The sequence below is a fragment of the Salmo salar genome, chromosome 06, assembly GCF_965601325.2.
Source record: "Salmo salar chromosome 06, fSalSal1, whole genome shotgun sequence".
In the NCBI taxonomy this organism is placed as follows: Eukaryota; Metazoa; Chordata; class Actinopteri; order Salmoniformes; family Salmonidae; genus Salmo; species Salmo salar.
Genome location: NC_138296.1, coordinates 45,820,811 through 45,842,432, shown reverse-complemented (window position 1 = coordinate 45,842,432; position 21,622 = coordinate 45,820,811). Strand labels below are relative to the sequence as shown.

General features: G+C 42.7%; 1 protein-coding gene across 2 annotated transcripts; it reads right to left on the bottom strand.

The window, feature by feature from the left end:
* Positions 1–5,260: 5,260 nt before the first annotated feature.
* Positions 5,261–21,284, bottom strand: LOC106607243 (glycylpeptide N-tetradecanoyltransferase 1). 2 transcript variants are annotated; one of them, XM_014204013.3, is made up of 12 exons: positions 21,127–21,284; positions 14,545–14,659; positions 14,128–14,272; positions 8,742–8,860; positions 8,460–8,551; positions 8,142–8,258; positions 7,781–7,951; positions 7,554–7,662; positions 7,226–7,396; positions 6,796–6,963; positions 5,958–6,095; positions 5,261–5,627 (listed from the first exon to the last, which is right to left on the bottom strand). In XM_014204013.3, exons 1-12 carry the CDS (start codon positions 21,234–21,236, stop codon positions 5,607–5,609), a joined length of 1,476 nt encoding a protein of 491 aa, XP_014059488.2. In that variant the 5' UTR covers positions 21,237–21,284; the 3' UTR covers positions 5,261–5,606. The 2 variants fall into 2 exon arrangements, with proteins under 2 accessions (XP_014059488.2, XP_014059490.2); XM_014204015.3 differs by having other exon boundaries at positions 14,551–14,659.
* Between the last annotated feature and the right edge of the window lie 338 nt (positions 21,285–21,622).

The following is a 21,622-nucleotide window of genomic DNA, read 5'->3' as shown; positions in this document are numbered from 1 at the left end:
GAGAGGAAATGTCATGAAGATAATTGTTTCCCCAGACTCGATCCCTTTGCTTTTGATGGATGAATATAAAAAGTAATACCTCTGACCAGCCCCCTGACAGAGTTGAAGAGTTGACAAAATATATAGTATTTTCCTTTGACAAGATAATCCATCCACCTTACAGGTGTGGCATATCAAGAAGCTGGTGCACCTTGTGCTGGGGACAATAAAAGGCAGTTTTGTCACACAACACAAGGCCACAGATGTTTCAAGTTGAGAGAATGTGCAATTGGCATGCTGACTGCAGGAACGTCAACCAGATCTGTTGCCAGAGGATTGAACGTTCATTTCTCTACCATAAGCTGCCTCCAACGTCGTTTTAGAGAACTTGGCAGTACGGCCAACCAGCCTCACAACCACAGGCCACGTGCATGTCATTGTGTGGGCAAGCGGTTTACTGATTTCAACATTGTGAACAGAGTGCCCCATGGTGGCAGTGGGGTTATGGTATGGGCAGGCATAACCTATGGATAATGAACACAATTGCATTTTATCAATGTCAGTTTGAATGCCCAGAGATACCGTGACGAGATCCTGTGACCCATTGTTGTGCCATTCATCCACCGCCATCACCTCATGTTTCAGCATAATGCCTGGCCCCAAATCGCAAGGGCCTGTACATAATTTCTGGAAGCCTGCATACTCACCAGACATGTCACCCATTGAGCATGTGTGGGATGCTCTGGATCGACTTGTACAACCGCATGTTCCAGTTCCCACCAATATCCAGAAACTTCGCACAGCCATTGAAGAGGAGTGGGACAACATTCCACAGGCCACAATCAACAGCCTGATCAACTCTATGCGAAGGTGTCACGCTGCATGAGGCAAATGGTGGTCACACATGGTCACACATGGTTTCCTGATCCACGCACTTACCCCCTTTTTTTAAGGTATCTGTCATGTGAAATCCATAGATTATGGCCTAATGATTTTATTTCAATGGACTGATTTCCATATATGAACTGTAACTCAGTAAAATCTGATATTGTTGCATGTTGCGTTTATATTTTTGTTCAGTATATTTAATGCATTCATTCATTGGATGTTACAGTACTTTGTGCCAATAATAAATATAGAATCTCAATCTAGATCTGTGGTGCCATTGTACTTTAATCTATCTCTGACATGAGCATTGACAAATCATTATTCTTGAAGTGTGTAGTTTGCTCATTTCCAAATGAACAGAATACTAATTTAGAAAATGTGCTTGTTATACAAAGGTTTAGACTCCCACAACAATATTTATTGAAACATGGCATTTTGCATATGCTCTTTTCAGCGTTGAGGCAGGACAAATCTGTGAAGTGAAGAGCCACCGATGCTGCCAACCCTCTCTGCAAGAAAGTCCTTGGATAACAATAGTATGCTCAAGAGCTGAAGATGTTAAAAGACAAAAACAAATCTTTCATTACCCCAGGACACTACAACAGGTGACTATCCCAGAAAAATAAAGAAGAGGAGTACTGTTTGTCGGCATAGATCTTTGTTTTAAGATGATCCATTTTAGACTGTACCTGCTCCTTCTCGCTGTTGATGATCAGGTCTCCTTCCAGTGCCCCCTGCTGGCTTCCCAAGTCGTGCTCTACTCAAGAGAAGGTGTAGAACCCTCAAACCTGACTCTGGACCTCGAAGCCAGTTCCACAGCATTTGTTCATTGTTGCCCAATAATCAGGGACTGATTTAGACCTGGGACACCAGGTGGGAGCACTTAATTATCAGGTACAACAGAAAACCGAACCTAGTAGTGTAAGAGTTGCATACCCTAATGTTTTATTTTACCTTTATTTAACTAGGAAAGTCAGTTAAGAACAAATTCTTATTTTCAATGACGGCCTAGGAACAGTGGGTTAACTGCCTTGTTCAGGGGCAGAACGACAGATTTGTACCTTGTCAGCTCGGGGATTTGAACTTGCAACCTTTCGGTTACTAGTCCAACACTCTAACCACTAGGCTACCTGGTGTAGAAGCTGCCGAGGGCCTTCACCTCCCTGTTGGTCCTCAAAAGCTTGGAGTAACCCTGGATTGTAAACTGTCATGGTCAAAACATATTGATACAACTGTAACTTAGATGGGGAGAAGTCTGTCCATAATAAAGCATTGCTCTGCCTTCTTAACAGCACTATCAACGAAGCAGGTCATACAGGCCCTAGTTTTGTCGCACCTGGACTACTGTTCAGTAATGTGGTCAGGTGCAACAGAGGGACTTAGGAAAATTGCAAATGGCTCGGAAGAGGGCAGCACAGCTGGCCCTTGGATCTACACAGAGAACTAACATTAATAATATGCATGTCAATCTCTCCTGGCTCAAAGTAGAGGAGAGATTGACTTCATCACTACTTGTATTTGTGAGCAGTATTAACATGTTGACTGCACCGAGCTGTCCGTTACGTCGTCATTGATATTTTTCATTAGGAATGATTCTCATGTTGTAGTAATGTGTTCTAACCATCTAATTTATTAAAAACCTAAAGATATTGTAGACAATTTAAAGGAAACCTGATGATTTTTGGTTCTGTGGATAGTGATAGCTAACAATGAGGGAATGCATTTATATTTTCAACTTTGTTTTCACTATTTTTATATATCTATATCTGGTCAACTCTTACACATTTGATATTTGTTCAGTTTCAACAGATCATGTGAAACAGTCAAAGGGAGCATAGTTGAAAAGGCCATAACATAACCTACCTGCATAGTAATATAAAGTCTCAAAAGGTCCTCTTCTTCTTTATGCAGGTTATCTTGATCTAATCAGAATGTCAAGTTGCCAAACCAGTCTTATCTGAGAGCTGCAGGTTCAATTTAATCTCAATCCTAAACCCATAATTTTCAGAAAGATAGTGGAAAAGCCATCTGGGAACCATTCTCAGTAAGAACCTAAAACTGAGGTCACGGTGGGTAAGGTAGTGATGAAAATAACACGTGGCATAGCAAGGAGACAAGTTACTAGAATATACAAGATGGCCTCACAAATTATTAATAATATACAAAGAAAGTTAAAGAATGTAGTTTTAGTGATTGGCTTGGGTGTATGCTGCAGTATCACCACATAGCAAAAGACTGACATTTAATAAATAAAGTAAGATAGACGGCAAAGTCTTTAAATCAGAGGAAAGTATGCACATAGTGGTGGAATTGGAGTGTGTAGTGCCTTACAAATTGTATATCTCCATGAGAGGTCAATTAGATCACGTTTGTGCATGACACTAGGGACACAATTCTGTTTTGTTGCTCAAATATGCACTCAATAAAAATAAACCCAACATGTACGAAGTGTCCTGTTACATGAGTTGAAATAAAATATCCCAGAAATGTTCCATAAGCACAAAAAGCTTACTTCTCTCAAATGTTGTGCTCAAATTTGTTTACATCCATGTTATGGGGAATTTCTCCTTTGCCAAGACAATCCATCCAGCTGACAGGTGTGGCATATCAAGAAGCTGATTAAACAATATGATCATTGCACTTTGTGCTGGGGACAAAAAGCCACTAAACTCTGCAGATTTGTCACACAATGCCACAGATGTCACAAGTTTAAGGAGCATGTAATTGGCATGCTGACTGCAGGAATGTCCACCAGAACTGTTGCCAGAGAATTGTATGTTAATTTCTCTACCATAAGCCTCCCATGTCGTTTTAGAGAATTTGGCAGTACGTCCAACCGGCCTCACAACTGCAGACCACGTGTATGGTATCGTGTGGGCGAGCGGTTTGGCGATGTCAGAGTGCCCCATGGTGGGGGTGGGGTTATGGTATGGGCAGGCATAAGCTATGGACAACGAACACAAATGCATTTTATCGATGGCATTTCGAATGAACAAAAATACTATAAGATCCTGAGGTCCATTATGAGGCCCTTTTGTTTTTTTAAGGTATCTGCCACCAACAGATGCATATCTGTATTCCCAATCATGTGAAATCCATAGATTAGGGCCTACTGAATTTATTTCAGTTGACTGATTTCCTTATATGAACTGTAACTCAGTAAAATCAATGAAATTGTTGCATGTTGCACTATTTTTGTTCAGTATACATCCATTTTGGAAACTGGTGCAGTGACTAGAAAGATTGTAGTCTGCAACCATTTGAGACATCTCTTAAGTTTAGTAAAGGGAGATGTTTAAACCCACTTCCCACTTTATGTTATAACCTTTATGTCTGCACTAAAATAGCAAACTCAAACGGCTCATGGGAAATTATTTACAGAACAACAAATACAAGTATAACAAGAATCAAAATTAATTGTTTTGACTGATTTTGGAGTCACACCACTTAGGTAGAATTTGACCACAAAGGGGTGATGAGTAAGGCAGAAGTAACCCAGTGAATATCCTCATGATAAACTAAAGGACAGAAATCACCTGAGAGCAACCATTACAAAACCTCACAGCAACTTCTATATTTTATTTTGCACAAAAATTCCCCTGCATCTTCACATTTGTTTTCCTGCATCATAAAACCATGAGACCCGTTTTTCATTTCGGTTTGCATCCCATCCAACACTCTACATAAAAACAAAAAGTTTACTTGGGTGTTACCCAGCCCCCTCGCTGGCCCAGGTCCCCAAAATCCTTGACAGTTTTGATTCTCAATTTCAGAGGTGTTATACCCACAAACAGTATCCAGTCCCTTCCGTGCCCTCTCTCAGCAGCCCCCACCCAACCATTCCCCTACTCCAGATATCTGCTCTCCCGGCCGCAATGTTTTTTTTTTAAGAAAAAAAAAGAAAAAAGGTCCAAACTACTCCAAATTGTTAAGTTCTTGTTGACAGCTATTCCATTTAACGGCCATCGTTGTATTTTCTTCTGAACAGGGCTTCTGAATGGGTCATGGCAGTTAGTACAGATGGGACCAAAAAAAAAAGATATAAAAAAAAATAAAAATAAAAAGATGAAGGACAAAACCCCTCAGTCAGCTGTGTACAGTCAACTCTAGAACGCCTACAGTGGAGAAAATTGAGGTGTTGACAGTAAATCTGCAGGTTCAAGCCTCAATAGCGAGAGAAGTAAAAACTGACAGAAGCCCTTGTCGTGTCCACTTTGGATATTAATTACCTTTTTTTGTTTTTGTTTAGTTGTTCTTCCTTTTGAAAGTTTCGATTTTTTTCTCTAAAACCTTACTTTGGGGATGATGAGATTTGTTTCAAAAAGCGCACACATGAAGGAAAATAAAATGTTAGCATCTACTGAGTATGTGTTAGTATAATTTTCCTGTCATGTTTGTCTTACTGTACATGCATGTTGTGTAGTTACACGTGTGTGTTATATAGCGAATTGTGCAGTGTGTGTATAAGATATCTGGTACAATCATGACAGACTTCAGTTGGGATGGTAACTAAAATGGCTTAAGGTCCATGTGATGGAAGGGAGAGAGAGCGTGGAGAAGGACCAACTCCTCCGACTCCCTGCCTGGCAGCGGTAGTGCAGGTCAAAGTTCAAAGGTAAAGAAATAAAAATGGGCGGTGGGTTCTCTTTCCAGGAAGTCCATCGGTCCATCTGTCAGGCGGTCAGTACGTCGTGTGGTCTCCTGGCCTAACTGTGACGCTCGGGGGGTGAAGAGGGATGTCACTGTAGTACTAAGCCAACCTGTGAACCACAGAAAAAGGAAGCTTATGATAGTTTCACCAGAAGTTAAAATGAGAACCCACATGATGACATCTGTGAGGCCTGTATACTTCTCTGCCTGGCTTAACTGCGATAGCAAGATAATCAAGTCGATGGTTCCCTCCCTCTCTCATAACACTTCCTCCTTTTGTACCAGAAAAAAACAACTACAGTACAGTCTAGGTACCACAAAACACTGTTTCAATATCATCATATTACCATGAATAATTTATATCAATGTGAAAAAAGAGTCATCACTCCAGGAACTGACTGAACTATCAGTAAATATGAACTATGGGCATCATGACGCACCTTCTCTGATCCCATGCTAGGACACTTCCAATTGTACAGATAATACTGTAGATTCCCGTCTCCGATGCCAAACTTGAGCTTCTCCAGGAAAGTCTTATTCTCCATCAGGTCCAGTGCATTGAAAACGTCAAACCCTTTCTGGATATTGACAATAGATATGGATGAGCGAGGGGGATATGGAGAGAGATGGGGAAAGGGATTGAATTAAAGATGAATTATTCACTGAGTATACAAAACATTAAGAACACTTGCTCTTTCCATGACAGACTGACCAGATGAATGCTATGATCCCTAATTGATGTCGCTTGTTAAATCCACTTCAAATCAGTGTAGATCAAGGGGAGGAGACAGATTAAAAGGATTTAAAGTTGAGACAATTGAGACATGGATTGTGTGTGTGTGCCATTCAGAGGGTGAATGAACAAGACAAAAGATTGAAGTGCCTTTGAACGGGGTATGGTAGTAGGTAACAGGCGCACCAGTTTGTGTCAAGAACTGCAATACAGCTGCATTTTTCACACTCAACAGTTTCCCGTGTGTATCAAGCATGGTCCACCACCCAAATGACATCCAACCAACTTGACACAACTGTGGGAAGTATTGGAGTCAACATGGGCCAGCATCCCTGTGGAACGCATTCGACACCTTGTAGAGTCGATGGCCCGACAAACGGAGGCTGTTCTGAGAGCAAAAAAGTGGGGGTGCAACTCAATATCAGGAAAGTGTTCCTAATGTTTGGTTTACTCAGTGTAAACAGTCAATATTTGACCTGGTACCCAAATCCAACTCCCATTTGACCTCCAACCCCCAGCCGCCTGAACCAAGAGAACCAACTCACCGACTTGGCCAGAATGAGCGCGTCAGACATCAGGTCCAACAGGGTGGTGGTGGTGTGCACGTTGTAGAAGGAGTAGGCTGCCTTGAGGCTGCGGTGCACTGGATGGTTCATAATAGTAGAGGGGAGTGTGTAGAAGCTCAGGAAGTCCGTCACCTTGCCCCCAGAGGTCTGCCACAGGGAGGGAAAACACAAACTCCAACTTTACAGTCACTCCATTTTAGATGTGTGTGAAATGCATTTCCAGAGCTCTGAAGGTGACATAAGGTGAACAATGTTGTCTAGAGGTAGAAGAGTCTACAAAGGGTATCTGGATAGGTGTCCATACGGTAATGTGTAACGGTCTACTAAGACTATACCATTTACTAGGTGTGTAAGGTGCTGCAATGTTATAGGTGTCTACGGTAGTGTACATTTTAACAATGGTACTGACCACGACCAGGTAGGTGTCGATGATGTTCTCCTGGGGCAGCAGCCAGTGCTCCACCTCCTCGGGGCTCATGACGGGGGCCAGGTGGAACTGGCTCAGGTACTCCAGGAGCAGGCGATGCACCGCCGGAACATCCTTCCTGGTCATTGGCCGCAAGCCAGACGTCTTTGGTGCCTGGAGAGAAGGAGACGGAAGGTCACCGTAATCCCTTTCAACGGAGAGTTTCACGTCAACACAACAGACATTTCAAATAGAGGCATCAGGTGACGGCTGGGCGGTTGGGTGTTGTGCAGAGGATAGCCTCTAGATGGCGCTTTGCTCACTGACTCACCTCATTCAGACGGTACAGCTTCATGGTGCGTTGCATAGTCATGTTCCGGCTCAGGTGAGAGAACTTCACCTCGATCAGCTTGCGTGGGTTCAGCGAGCGATGCCAGTACCTATACAGATGATAACAGATCCCTTTTCGCTTACTTTGTTTTTGTGTTTACGAGCAAATGAATTTGGTTGGATGGGTATCCGTCTGGTGTGGGTGTAGTGTGTCTCTCAGTGACCCACCTGCAGGTGCCCACAGGTTTGGGCAGTACCACGCCAGCGGTGTAGACAGCCTGGAAGATGCCCTTCAGGTTGACCCGTCTGGTGATCTCTCGGATCAGGACTGGCGCTACCCGCTTGGAGCGCAGCTTCTTGTGGACGCACAGGAAGTTGATCTCCACCATCTTCTTATCTCTAAATGACGAAAACAGTCTAAAGTGAGTAAGGCCTCCTCTTAATGTCTGACTTCTTACAGCAAATAAACAAAGGAAATTATATAATCAAGGAGCAAATATTACATTCTTATTGTTAGCTATATTAAAATACTACAGTGTTTGGGAGTAATAAAAGTGTGTGAACAAGAGCATGATGCATATTCACTGACTGGTCATAGATGCGGATGTTGGCAGGGATGGCACTGATGAAGCCCACCAGCTTCTGGTTGGAGTTCACCCTCACCCCACAATGCCACTGGGGCAGCCAGCCTGGGGGACGCAGAGCCCTGAGAGAGAGACATCACAATTACAGGTCAGTTCCCAACTATGATAGAAAACACGAGGGCCAGGTTTTGCTGGTCAGAAAAAACTCCTGCCTTTAAAAGATAACACATCTAACATTAGAGAGATATCTATTGAAAGAGATTGTTACATAAATGAGACAAACTGAGTAACAAACGTGACGTAGTTAAGTAATAAAGCGTTACCAGAGCAGGAACTCTGGGGAGTAGTCGAAGCGGAACATGTTGTCATCATCCTCCACGTAGTTCTCATTGAGCAGAGTGTACAGCTCCTTTAGCTAAGAGGAGGAAGAGGAAGAGTAAGAGACTGAGCCACGACTGAAAGGTCTAAGGTTAAATTAAGTAGGGTAAAGTGGGGTCAGCTGATGGAATAACCACAACCAAAAGTGAAGAATTTTGATTGCTATCGCTATATTGTTTTTGGGACACTCAGTCTGGGGTGGAGGGGTTGTAGATGAGCCTCCTCACCACAGCGGCGTCGCCCAGGTCCAAGGCGTCCCACGTGAAGCCTGGAGGAAGGCTGTAGGGCTCCTCCCGGATGTTGTCTTTGTCAGGCTCGATGGAACCATGCGATGTCACCATCTCCCCTAAGGTAAACAACAAAACGCAACGTAAGAGGATATTAGCAATCTGCATATTCAACGCAAATATACAAAGCATAAAATGTATTTTATTTAACTAGGCAAGTCAGTTAAGAAAAACATTTTATTTTACAATGACGGCCTACCCCGGCCAAACCCTCCCCTAATCCGGACGACGCTGGGCCAATTGTGCGCAGCCCTGTGACTCCCGATCACAGCCGGTTGTGATACAGCCCGGGATCGAACCAGGGTCTGTAGTGACGTCTCTAGCACTGCGATGCAGTGCCTTAGAGCGCAACGCCACTCGGGAGCCATCATAGTAGGTTTAATCCAAAAACAAAGAGGCCAATTGGACTATTCATATCAAATCTCAGGTCAGTACTACTTTTTGAAAACATTTATAATAAATAAGAAAAAAAAACATCATGGGCCTATTTTAACAATGAAAAAGGCCTTGTCTAAATTAAATCATTTATGTGACTAATTAAGTAATTATTTAAGAAACAAATCTTAGGCAAATTTTAACAATGAAAGGCCTGTCTAAATGTAATTAATCTACACTGAACATAATTATAAACAAAACATGCAAAGTGTTGGTCCCATGTTTCATGAGCTGAAATAAAAGATCCCAGAAACATTTCATATGCACAAAAAGCTTCTCGCCCTCTCAAATGTTGTGCACAAATATGTTCACATCCCTGTTATTAAGCATTTCTCCTTTGCCAAGATAATCCATCCACCTGACAGGTGTGGCATATAAATAAGCTGATAAACAGCATGATCATTACACAGGTGCACCTTGTGCTGGGGATAATAAAAGGAAACTAAAATGTGCAGTTTTGTTACACAACCCAATGCCACAGATGCCTCAAGTTGAGGGAGCGTGCAATTGGCCTGCTGACTGCAGGAATGTCCACCAGAGATGTTGCCAGAATAATGAATATTAATTTCTCTACCACAAGTACAACGCAATGGTAGAAAACGATGCTGTAGTTAAAGAATTTGGCAGTTCATTCAATCGGCCTCAACCGCAGACCACGTGTAACCACGTCAGCCCAGGACATCCACTTCTGGCTTCTTCACCTGCGGAATCATCCGAGACCAGCCACCCAGACAGCTGATGAAACTGGGTTTGAAGAAATAATTTCTGCAAACTGTCAGAAACAGTCTCAGGGAAGCTCATCTGCGTGCTCGTCGTCCTTACCAGGGTCTTCACCTGACTGCAGTTCGGCGTTGGAACCGACTTCAGTGGGAAAATTCTCACCTTTGACGGCCACTGGCAAGCTGGAGAAGGGTGCTCTTCACGGATGAATCCCCGTTTCAACTGAACCAAGCAGATGACGTGTATGGCATCAAATGGGCGAGCGATTTACTGATGTCAACGTTGTGAACAGTGCCCCATGGTGGTGGTGGGATTTTGGTATGAGCAGGCATAAGCTACAGACAATGAACAATTGCATTTTAGTGATGGCAATTTGAATGCACAGAGATACCGTGACGAGATACTGAGGCCCATTGTCATGCCATTCAGCCACCACCATCAACTCATGTTTCATCATGATAATGCACGGCCCCATGTTGCAAGGATCTGTACACAATTCCTGGAAGCTGAAAAATTTCCCAATTCTTCCATGGCCTGCATACTCACCAGGCATGTCACCCATCAAGCATGTTTAGGATGCTCTGGATCAACGTGTACGATACTGTATTCCAGTTCCCGCCAATATTCATCAACTTCGCAAAGCCATTGAAGAGGAGCGGGACACCATTCCACAGGCCAATCAACAGCCTGATCTCTATGCGAAGGAGACGTGGCACGCTACACGAGGCAAATTGTGGTCACACCAGATAGTGACTGGTTCTGGTCCACACCCCCACTTTTTTTTTTAAGGCATCTGTGACCAACAGATGCATATCTGTATTCCCAGTCGTGTGAAATCCGTAGATTAGGGACTGATTTCCTTATATGAACTGTAACTCAGTAAACATTTAGAAATTGTTGCATGTTGCGTTTATATACTTTTTTCAGTGTATGTAACATTGCTACACACAAGGATACACCATGACATTTTAAATTCTTAATTCAATAAAACAAACTTTTCAATGTTGTTTTTATGACGTGCGACCCATAAAATGACAACGTAGCCAACACGGGTTTCACGCTTCTGTTATTATTGTCAGCCAATCAACGTGGCACTAGTTTCATATGTAGCAAGCAACATGGGAGATTAGAGATCAATGCGAAATGGAATTCAAATTACAAAATGAAGTTAGCTAAATGAGAAGGAGAAGGCTACACCGAGTTGTTGTAAACAAGGACAGGAAGCGAACCAAAACAGACTCAATTAGCTAAGGTACAATGCATTAGGAAAGTATTCAGAGCATTTATTAAAAATAAAAAACAAGAATACCTTATTTACGTAAGTATTCAGACCCTTTTCTATGAGACTTGAAATTGAGCTCAGGTGCATCCTGCTTCCATTGATCATCCTTGAGATGTTTCTACAACTTGATTGGAGTCCACCTGTGGTAAATTAAACTGATTGGACATGATTTGGAAAGGAACACACCTCTCTATATATATATAAAGTCCCACAGTTGACAGTGAATGTCAAAGCAAAAACCAAGCCATGAGGTCGAAGGAATTGTCCGTAGAGCTCCAAAACAGGATTGTGTCGAGGCACAGATCTGGGGAAGGGTACCAAAAAATGTCTGCAGCAGTGAAGGTCCTCAAGAGCACAGTGGCCTCGATCATTCTTAAATGCAAGAAATTTGGAACCACCAAGACTCTTCCTAGAGCTGGCTGCCCGGCCAAACTGAGCAATCGGTGGAGAAGGGCCTTGGTCATGGAGGTGACCAAGAACCCAATGGTCACTCGGACAGAGCTCCTCTGTGGAGATGGGAGAACCTTCCAGAAGGACAACCATCTCTGCAGCACTCCACCAATCAGGCTTTTATGGTAGAGTGGCCAGGCGGAAACCACTCCTCAGTAAAAAGCCCATTTGGCGTTTGCTCTCAGACCATGAGAAATAACATTCTCTGGTCTGATGAAACCAAGTTTGAACTCTTTGGCCTGAATGCCAAGCGTCATGTCTGGAAGAAACCTGGCACCATCCCTACGGTGAAGCATGGTGGTAGCAGCATCATGCTGTGGGGATGTTTTTCAGCTACAGGGACTGGGAGACTAGTCAGGATTGAGGGAAAGATGAACGGAGCAAAGTACAGAGAGATCCTTGATGAAAAACTGCCCCAGAGCGCTCAGAACCTCAGACTGAGGCGAAGGTCCACCTTCCCACAGGACAACACAGGAGTGGCTTCGGGACAAGTCTCTGAATGTTCTTGAGTGGCCCAGCCAGAGCCCAGACTTGAATCCGATCAAACATCTCTGGAGAGACCTGAAAATAGCTGTGCAGCAACACTCCCCATTCAACCTGACAGAGCTTGAGAGATTCTGCAGAGAAGAATGGGAGAAACTCCCCAAATACACGTGTGCCAAGATTGTAGCGTCATACCCAAGAAGCTTCGAGGCTGTAATCGCTGCCAAAGGTGCTTCAACAAAGTACTAAGTAAAGGGTCTGAATACTTATGTAAATGTGATATTTCAAGTCCTAAAAAAATGGTTTTGCTTCATTGTTATGCGTAATTTATGAGGAAAGAAACGATTTAATAAATTTTAGAATAAGGCTGCAACATAACAAAATGTGAAAAAAGTCAAGAGGTCTGAATACTTTCCGAACGCACTGTAGCTAGCTAAGAGTTAGCTGGCTAACATAGCTAGCCTCTTTACATCAAATTGATGCAGTCAAGAGAGGCACTACCAGAAGGGATGATAGACGTCCTAGTTAGACAAACTTGTAGATGCCATAGGTTAAGTGTGTATGGGTACTGTCTCTCTCCTGTGTCAAACACACCGACCCCTGACTATCCCTCGCACTGCTGCATGCAAGCGGAGCGGCACCTCTCTCCCAAGTCGTGCAGGCTGCAAAGCAAGCCAGTCCCCAAGTTGAAACATATAGGCGCACAGAGCGCACCCAGGACGCGCACAGAGCGCACCCAGGACGCGCACAGAGCGCACCCAGGACGCGCACAGAGCGCACCCAGGACGCGCACAGAGCGCACCCAGGACGCGCACAGAGCGCACCCAGGACGCGCACAGAGCGCACCCAGGACGCGCACAGAGCGCACCCCGAGTGGGCCATAGCGTTGTCAAATCATACAAACTTTAAAAAGGCAGTCAAACAAAAGTCAAACGACCAAAGTCGTTAAGCTTGCTAGATAAACTCAACCAATGACAGAATATACCCCATTTGTCTAAATCGAGTTGATAATTATACAGATAGCAAATCAGCTCATGAATAACGGGGAGATGAAGAGAGGAAATTTATATTTTAAACAAGGTATCTTATCAGGGACCAACTCTGTTAAAAAATATATCCATATCTACTCTCATACCGTTTGTTGATCATGTGAGACAGGAGTCAGGATTTTGGGTTTCAGTGGGATTGGGATGATAGAGCCGAGACTACTGTCCTATAAGGCTACTACGCGAGTCAATAGATAAATAATACACTTGATTTAGGCTACATTACTGCAAACTAAATGTTTCTGATGAGTGATAAATGAGCTACCACTTCCACTTGTCCAGCCAGAGATCAAATATACATAGAGATTCAGTGAAACAAAAGCACAGGTTTTTGGTAGGGAGTAGAACAGGCTACTAAGCGAGTGAAGAGTGTTTCTCTCTCTGTGCTTTTTCTAAGGCCCAATGGCTGTTTCCTCATCTCTTCACTCCACTTCCCCCCGCCTCTGCATTGTTCTCAACACCAGTTTAAATCAATATAGGCAACTGTTTTCTAGAAATCTGGCTTTTTTTCGGGTTCATGTCATTTCTGTGATGTCGGACCAGGGCTCGAGTTTTCAGCTCACCGAGCTTGGGTGGGACTGGGATCTAATTTTTAGTTCTGATGAAAAGTCTAAACTGCAGTCGGGTCTCGTGTGCAGTCAGGCAGTGTAAATTATGCATGAGTTTTGAAATTTATGGCGACTTTGTGTGAAGTATATATGCTAGGTTCAAGGCTTCCATGAGACAACCTGTTTGGATGATGAGCAGATTGGCAAAAATAAAATAGCACGTGTATTTTGTGGAATTGCATTAGTGCGACTTTGGGGGAAAAAGTTGTACAGTCCCGGGATCCTGGTTACCCGTGTTAATCCCTACTAGTCACTACAGTGAGGTTCTGGAGACATTTCGGTACCCCTGCAAAATGTCATACCTAGCTTGGGGACGGGCTGTGTGTCCCAGAACTGGTAGCTGCGTCGGCTTGCCTCCTCCATGGTTTTGGCAGGGCCCTGACCTACAGAAAACAGTTCAATGGCCTTTTGGATCTCCTGCAGCTTATCAGCAGGCAGCGAGTTCACCTGTGTAGAGAGAGAGAGAAAGAGAGTAATGTAGGGTTGAAAAGGAAACAATTGCCAAATGCAAAACAATGTCTTCACAGACATTCAAAAACACGCCCACTAATCTCCATTCAGTTTTGTAGAGGCCGTTTTCAAAAGTTACAGAACAATAAGTCAATGTCGGTCTTTCTAGAACTCCTCTCTCTCTCTCTCAAAGGAACAGACGGACACACAAACAAAGCAAAAACATTTGCCCCCACCCTCACTCATGTAGCCTACACACATGTACATACATCTACCTTGCCTAGCGGATCCTCCTCTGCAGGTTCTTTATTTGCCCCAGACTTCTTCTTCTTCTTTTTGTTTTTCTTCTTTTTGGCACCGCTGTCATCTCCCTGGCCCTTGTCACTACCATAGGACAAAAAAACAACATGTAACTAACTATAAAGACTTTCCATAGGCCAGGAGAGTGCCACAACTGTTTCAGTCCTCTTCATTACCAACCTAGAATACCCAGTATCTTATAAGATATGTTGGAAACAAGCATGTGGTGACCTTTTGTCCCAAATACAGATAACTTACAGTTTATCCCTAAGCTAGTTTAAATTGGTTGGAGATATTCCTCCATCCCCTGATCACCAAGGACTCTAGAAGAGCCCCCACCCCGATGCCCATTTCCTGGGCAGGACAGGACAGGGAGACAGCAGTATACTTACAAGAACAGGGGATGATCCCATTAGCGTCCAAGAGGGGAGTGAGGCTAGGGACTGGCCTGTATTTGTAACACCAGGACAGATGGTGAATCACATGACCCCTGGGGGGAGTGTGTGTGGCAATGCTTGTCTGTGTGTGTATGAACGTGTGTGTATGTGGGATATTAAGGGGACACCGTCAGGAACAATAGACGACCAAGCATTCAATGGCTTATTCGACAGGCTTCCATTCCAGCAGTCGAGCATAACTACCATCCAGAACCATTCATTTCATTTAGCTAACTAACGTTAACATGAATATTTGATAGCTAACTTATTTAGCTACCTAGCAGGGTTCCAGATGCTCGCATACACGCTGACATCATCAAGCCACACAAGGGCTGTAATCCACACCCAGTTTAAATAGGTTGTTGTTGATTGTTGGCAGAACCAATAGCTTCAATGCAACCAAGAGAGTTTTGACAATGGTTGCATCCAAGCTAAACATAACTACATGTCACTATATGGTCAGGTCAACATCGCAATTTACAGAAGGAATGATAAGAGCAGTTACTTTCATTTTCTTCTGGAAAAATAACGCTCAAGTCAGACCTCTAGAAAGATGGCTGTGTTTCCGAATTGGAATTCTAAGACGGATGACTGTTCAAAATATTTTTCCCCAGTCGGAGCTCGTTTCCAAATGTCATAGCCCCCAAGTTCCCAGTTGTCTTGAATGCACTGAAGTCTGAGATTTCTGGCATCAAGTGTATCACTCATGTCAGACAGCTGTCACCTAGCTTAACTTGGTCATTCCAAATATGCGGTGTGTTTTGGACCTCATAACTTTTGGTGGAAAAAAATAATATTTTTTTCTGTGTATTGAATCAGAAAAATATTTTGGTCAAACTCAGGCACATATTTTTTGGGGTGCATTTTCCAACTAACAGGGTGGAACCTAACTGGGTGGAAATTTGGAACACAAATTAGCCATAGCTCTGTGAGTGAGCAAGATTGAGCTAGTATAATGGTGAACACTTGAACAGGATTTTAACTTCTCTATCAAATAAATGAAAAGTGGTTCCTTTTCTCTATAACTTAGCCTAACGCCATACCCAAACAGGACACACACAAATGTATTTTGTCCCCCCACACCAAACGCGATCACGACATGCAGGTTGAAATATCAAAAACAGTTATATTAATCTGGGGACAGGTTGAAAAGCATTACACATTTATGGCAATTTAGCTAGCTAGCTTGCTGTTGCTAGCTAATTTGTCCTATTTAGCTAGCTTGCTGTTGCAAGCCAATTTGTCATAGGATATAAACGTTGTTATTTTACTTGAAATGCCCAAGGTCCTCTACTCTGACAATTAATCCACAAATAAAAACGGTAAACCGAATCTTTTCAAGTCATCTCTCCTCCTTCCAGGCTTTGTCTTTGGACTTTATATGGCATCTTTAGATTGGCATCTAAACTTTCATAATAAAAGGTGTATTACCACGACCGACCGACCTCAGTTCATCTTTCAATCACCCACGTAGGTATCACCAATGAGGAGATGGCACGTGGGTATCTGCTTCTATAAACCAAAGAGATGGGAGAGGCAGGACTTGCACCGCATTCAGTGTAACAAATAGAACTGACATATTTTAGCGCCTGGCAACGCAGACGCTCGTTGGCTCACGCGAGCAGTGTGGGTGCAATGATTGAATAACATGTATGTTTATATTTATTTTGCAATGCAAGCAGTATGGTCAGCATGTGTGGTCGTCTGAGATACCTAAAGATCGGAAAGCTGCCATGGTCATCCACCTCTTCAAAGGGGGAGAGACTCTAGACCCTAACTGTTACAGACCTATGTCTATCCTGCCCTGCCTTTCTAAGTCTTGGAAAGCCAAGTTTACAAATAGATCACCGACCATTTCGAAACCCACCGTACCTTCTCCACTATGCAATCTGGTTTCCGAGCTGGTCATGGGTGCACATCAGCCACGTTCAAGGTCCTAAATGATATCATAACCGCCATCGATAAAAGACAGTACGGTGCAGCCGTCTTCATCGACCTGGCAAAGGCTTTCGACTCTGTCAATCACCGCATTCTTATCGGCAGACTCAATAGCCTTGGTTTCTCAAATGACTGCCTCGCCAGGTTCCCCAACTACTTCTCAGATAGAGTTCAGTGTGTCAAATCGGAGGGCCTGTATTCCGGACCTCCGGCAGTCTTTATGGGGGTGCCAAAGGGTTCAATTCGCGGGACGACGACTCTTTTCTCTGTATACAGTTGTAGTCAGAAGTTTACATACACCTTAGCCAAATACATTTAAAACTCAGTTTTGCACAATTCCTGACATTTAATCCTAGTAAAAACTCCCTGTCTTAGGTCAGTTAGGATCACCACTATTTTAAGAATGTGAAATGTCAGGAGAGAATTATTTATTTCAGCTGTTATTTCTTTCATCACATTCCCAGTGGGTAGAAGTTTACATACACTCAATTAGTATTTGGTAGCATTGCCTTTAAATTGTTTAACTTGGGTCGAATGTTTGGGGTAGCCTTCTACAAGCTTTCCACAATAAGTTGGGTGAATTTTGGCCCATTCCTCCTGACAGTGCTGGTGTAACTGAGTCAGGTTTATAGGCCTCCTTGCTCGCACACGCTTTTTCAGTTCTGCCCACACATTTTCTATAGGATTGAGGTCTGGGCTTTGTGGTGGCCACTCCAATACCTTGACTTTGTTGTCCTTAAGCCATTTTTCCACAACTTTGGAAGTATGCTTGGGGTCATTGTCCATTTGGAAGACCCATTTGCGACCAAGCTTTAACTTCCTTACACGTCTTGAGATGTTGCTTCAATATATCCACAAATTTCCATCCTCATGATGCCATCTATTTTGTGAAGTGCACCAGTCCCTCCTGCAGCAAAGCACCCCCACAACATGATGCTGCCACCCCCGTGCTTCACGGTTGGGATTGTGTGCGTCGGCTTGCAAGCCTCCCCCCTTTTCCTCCAAAAATAACGATGGTCATTATGGCCAAACAGTTCTATTTTTGTTTCATCAGACCAGAGGACATTTCTCCAAAAAGTACAATCTTTGTCCCTATGTGCAGTTGCAAACCGTAGTCTGACTTTTTTATGGCGGTTTTGGAGCAGTGGCTTCCTCCTTGCTGAGCGGCCTTTCAGGTTATGTCGATATAGGACTCGTTTTACTGTGGATATGGATATTTTTGTACCCGTTTCCTCCAGCATCTTCAGATGGTCCTTTGCTGTTGTTCTGGGATTGATTTGCACTTTTCGCACGAAAGAACACATCTCCTTCCTGAGCGGTATGACGGCTGTGTGGTCCCATGGTGTTTATACTTGCGTACTATTGTTTGTACAGATGAACGTGGTACCTTCAGGCATTTGGAAATTGCTCCCAAGGATGAACCAGACATGTGGAGGTGTACAATGTTTTTCTGAGGTCTTGGCTGATTTCTTTTGATTTTCCCATGATGTCAAGCAAAGAGGCACTGAGTTTGAAGGTAGGCCTTGAAATACATCCACAGGTACACCTCCAATTGACTCAAATGATGTCAATTAGCCTATCAGAAGCTTCTAAAGCCATGACATCATTTTCTGGAATTTTCCAAGCTGTTTAAAGGCACAGTCAACTTAGTGTATGTAAACTTCTGACCCACTGGAATTGTGATACAGTGAATTATAAGTGAAATAATCTGTCTGTAAACAATTGTTGTGAAAATTACTTGTGTCATGCACAAAGTAGATGTCCTAACCGACTTGCCAAAACCATAGTTTGTTAACAAGACATTTGTGGAGTGGTTGAAAAACGAGTTATAATGACTCCAATCTAAGTATATGTAAACTTCTGACTTCAACTGTATATCAATGATGTCACTCTTGCTGCTGGTGATTCTCTGATCCACCTCTACGCAGACAACACCATTCTGTATACATCTGGACCTCCTTTGGACACGGTGTTAAAAAACCTCCAAACGAGTTTCAATGCCAAACAACACTATTTCCGTGGCCTGGTTAGACTGTAAACTCTCCTTCCAGACTCACATTAAGCACCTCTAATCCAAAATTAAATCTAGAATCGTCTGTTTCGCAACAAAGCATCCTTCACTCATGCTGCCAAACATACCCTCGTAAAACTGACTATGCAACTGATCCTTGACTTCAGCGATGTCATTTACAAAATAGCCTCCAACACTCTACTTAGCAAATTGGATATAGTCTATCACAGTGCCATCCGTTTTGTCACCAAAGCCCCATATACTACCCACCACTGCGACCTGTATGCTCTCATTGGCTGGCCCTCGCTACATATTCGTCGCCAAACCCACTGGCTCCAGGTCATCTATAAGTCTTTGCTTGGTAAAGCCCCACCTTATCTCAGCTCATTGGTCACCATGGCAACACCTACCCGTTGCACGGGCTCCAGCAGGTATATTTCACTGGTCATCCCCAAAGCCAACACCTCCTTTGACCGCCTTTCCTTCCAGTTCTCTGCTGCCAATGACTGGAACGAATTGCAAAAATCACTTTAGCTGGAGACTTATATCTCTCTCACTAACTTTAAGCATCAGCTGTCAGAGCAGCTTACCGATCACTGCACCTGTACACAGCCCATCTGTAAATAGCCCACCCAACTACCTCATCCCCATGTTATTTACTTTTTTTGAACCCCAGTACCTCTACTTGCACATCATCATGTGCACATCTATCACTCCAGTGTTAATGCAAAAATGTTATTATTTCGCCACTATGGCCCCTTTATTGCCTTACCTCCCTAATCTTACTACATTTGCACACACTGTACATAGATTTTTCTATTGTGTTATTGACTATACGTTTGTTTATCCCATGTGCAACTCTGTTGTTGTTTTTGTCACACTGCTTTACTTTATATTGGCCAGGTCGCAGTTGTAAATGAGAACTTGTTCTCAACTGGCCTACCTGGTTAAATAAAGGTGAAATAAATAATAATAAAAATGTAACAGGGTGGAAATGTATGAGTGGGAAATACAGACTAACAAAATGAAACATGGAAAAATAGATAACAAAAATGTGTGTTTATATTGTTGTACCTTTGCACCACAGTTTTCCCACCAAAGAAATGATGCAACTTCCTTAATGTGGTGTCATTTTAGAAAGGGGTTGTTTTCTTAAAATGGAAAATTACAACAGACTAACAGGGTGGATAGTGATATCAGGGACACAAAGAAAATCTTAAATAATAAATACAATAATCATGAAAAAAAACGTTATTGATATGAGAATTTAACTAGGGCTATAAAATAATAAATTTAAAATAGTATTATTATTATTATTATTATTATTATTATAAGGCTTATATTTCTCATGTAAGTTGATGAATAATGTTCAAAATGAATAAAATTCCCTTTAAAATGCCATATTTCTGTGTTAATAAGGTAAAGTACACCTGACCTTATATTGAAAGCTTTTTGCAATTCACATTTTACACTAAATAAGTGACATTTCCTGAGGACATAAAAGGCACCGCATGGTAGGAATGAGCCAACTATGCTAAAGCATTTAGCACCTATCATGCTGGTGTTGCTGTGATGAAAAGACAGACGATGCATCATTATTTACCTGAATATGTTTATTATTTTTGACAGACAGCGTCACAAGTTCGGGAGTGAACTAACTAACAAGTCAACGTCGTTAAAAGTCATAACGTTAGCTAACTAGCTAGCCAGCTATCAGTTTCGCATTTGACTTAAGACGTCTTATTTAACATTTGGGTGCTGTTTTCTATTCTAAATCAAGTGTTCCAGTTTAATATTGTACTACAATCTGATTTGTGTTGGTCTTCACCGCATAATTGTATGTAATTGATCATAATATGGTTCAATTTCTTGTACAGTGACCAATGGTAGTTAGCTAACGTTATGCCTCGCGTTAAAAGCAAAAGGAGGAACAGCATGAAACCCTGCCCATAACAGGAAAATAACCAATTTAGATCAAATCAGAGCGAAAAGCAGGAAATAAGTAACGTTAAACCGTTAGCACCAATCATCCAAAAGAAAGTGGGAGGGATTAGTTGAATTGGGTTTGCTCAAGCCCAGCTGAGTTTAGCTTGCATCTATCTTTAAAACGAGCGCAATAGCATGACACATTTTCTATCGTGCTAAAAATAAGTGTGCACCCTTACCCATCATCAAAGTGATGCTCTTCATTTTCGCAATCACTGCAATGTCCATGGTCTTCTTCTACCTCCTCTTCTTTCTCCGGCTTCGGTGCTGTCTCATTCTCATCCGCCATCTTTAACCAGGAAGGGAAGAACCACCGCGTGCATTCAACGCCTCAAAACAACCTGCGATACTATTGGCCGACTGTTGTGGTGCATTCTGGTTCATGTAGTTATTCATGTGACAGGTTGTGAAATTGAAATCTTTTTTCAACAGCACTTTCGAAGCAGGCAAATGAATGCATGTCCCTAAACAGGACTGAGCCTCAGTTGTCTATTAAACAATGTCACGTAGATGTGACTCACCCAATGATTTATATATACACTAGATGACCACTCAGACGTGAGCTATACATAAAAAAATGAAACAATTGAATAAAATAATTTTATTTAAAGTATTGTTTTTAGAAATGACTAATTTTATAGTCCCCGCTACAACAACAAAATTCTTAAATACATG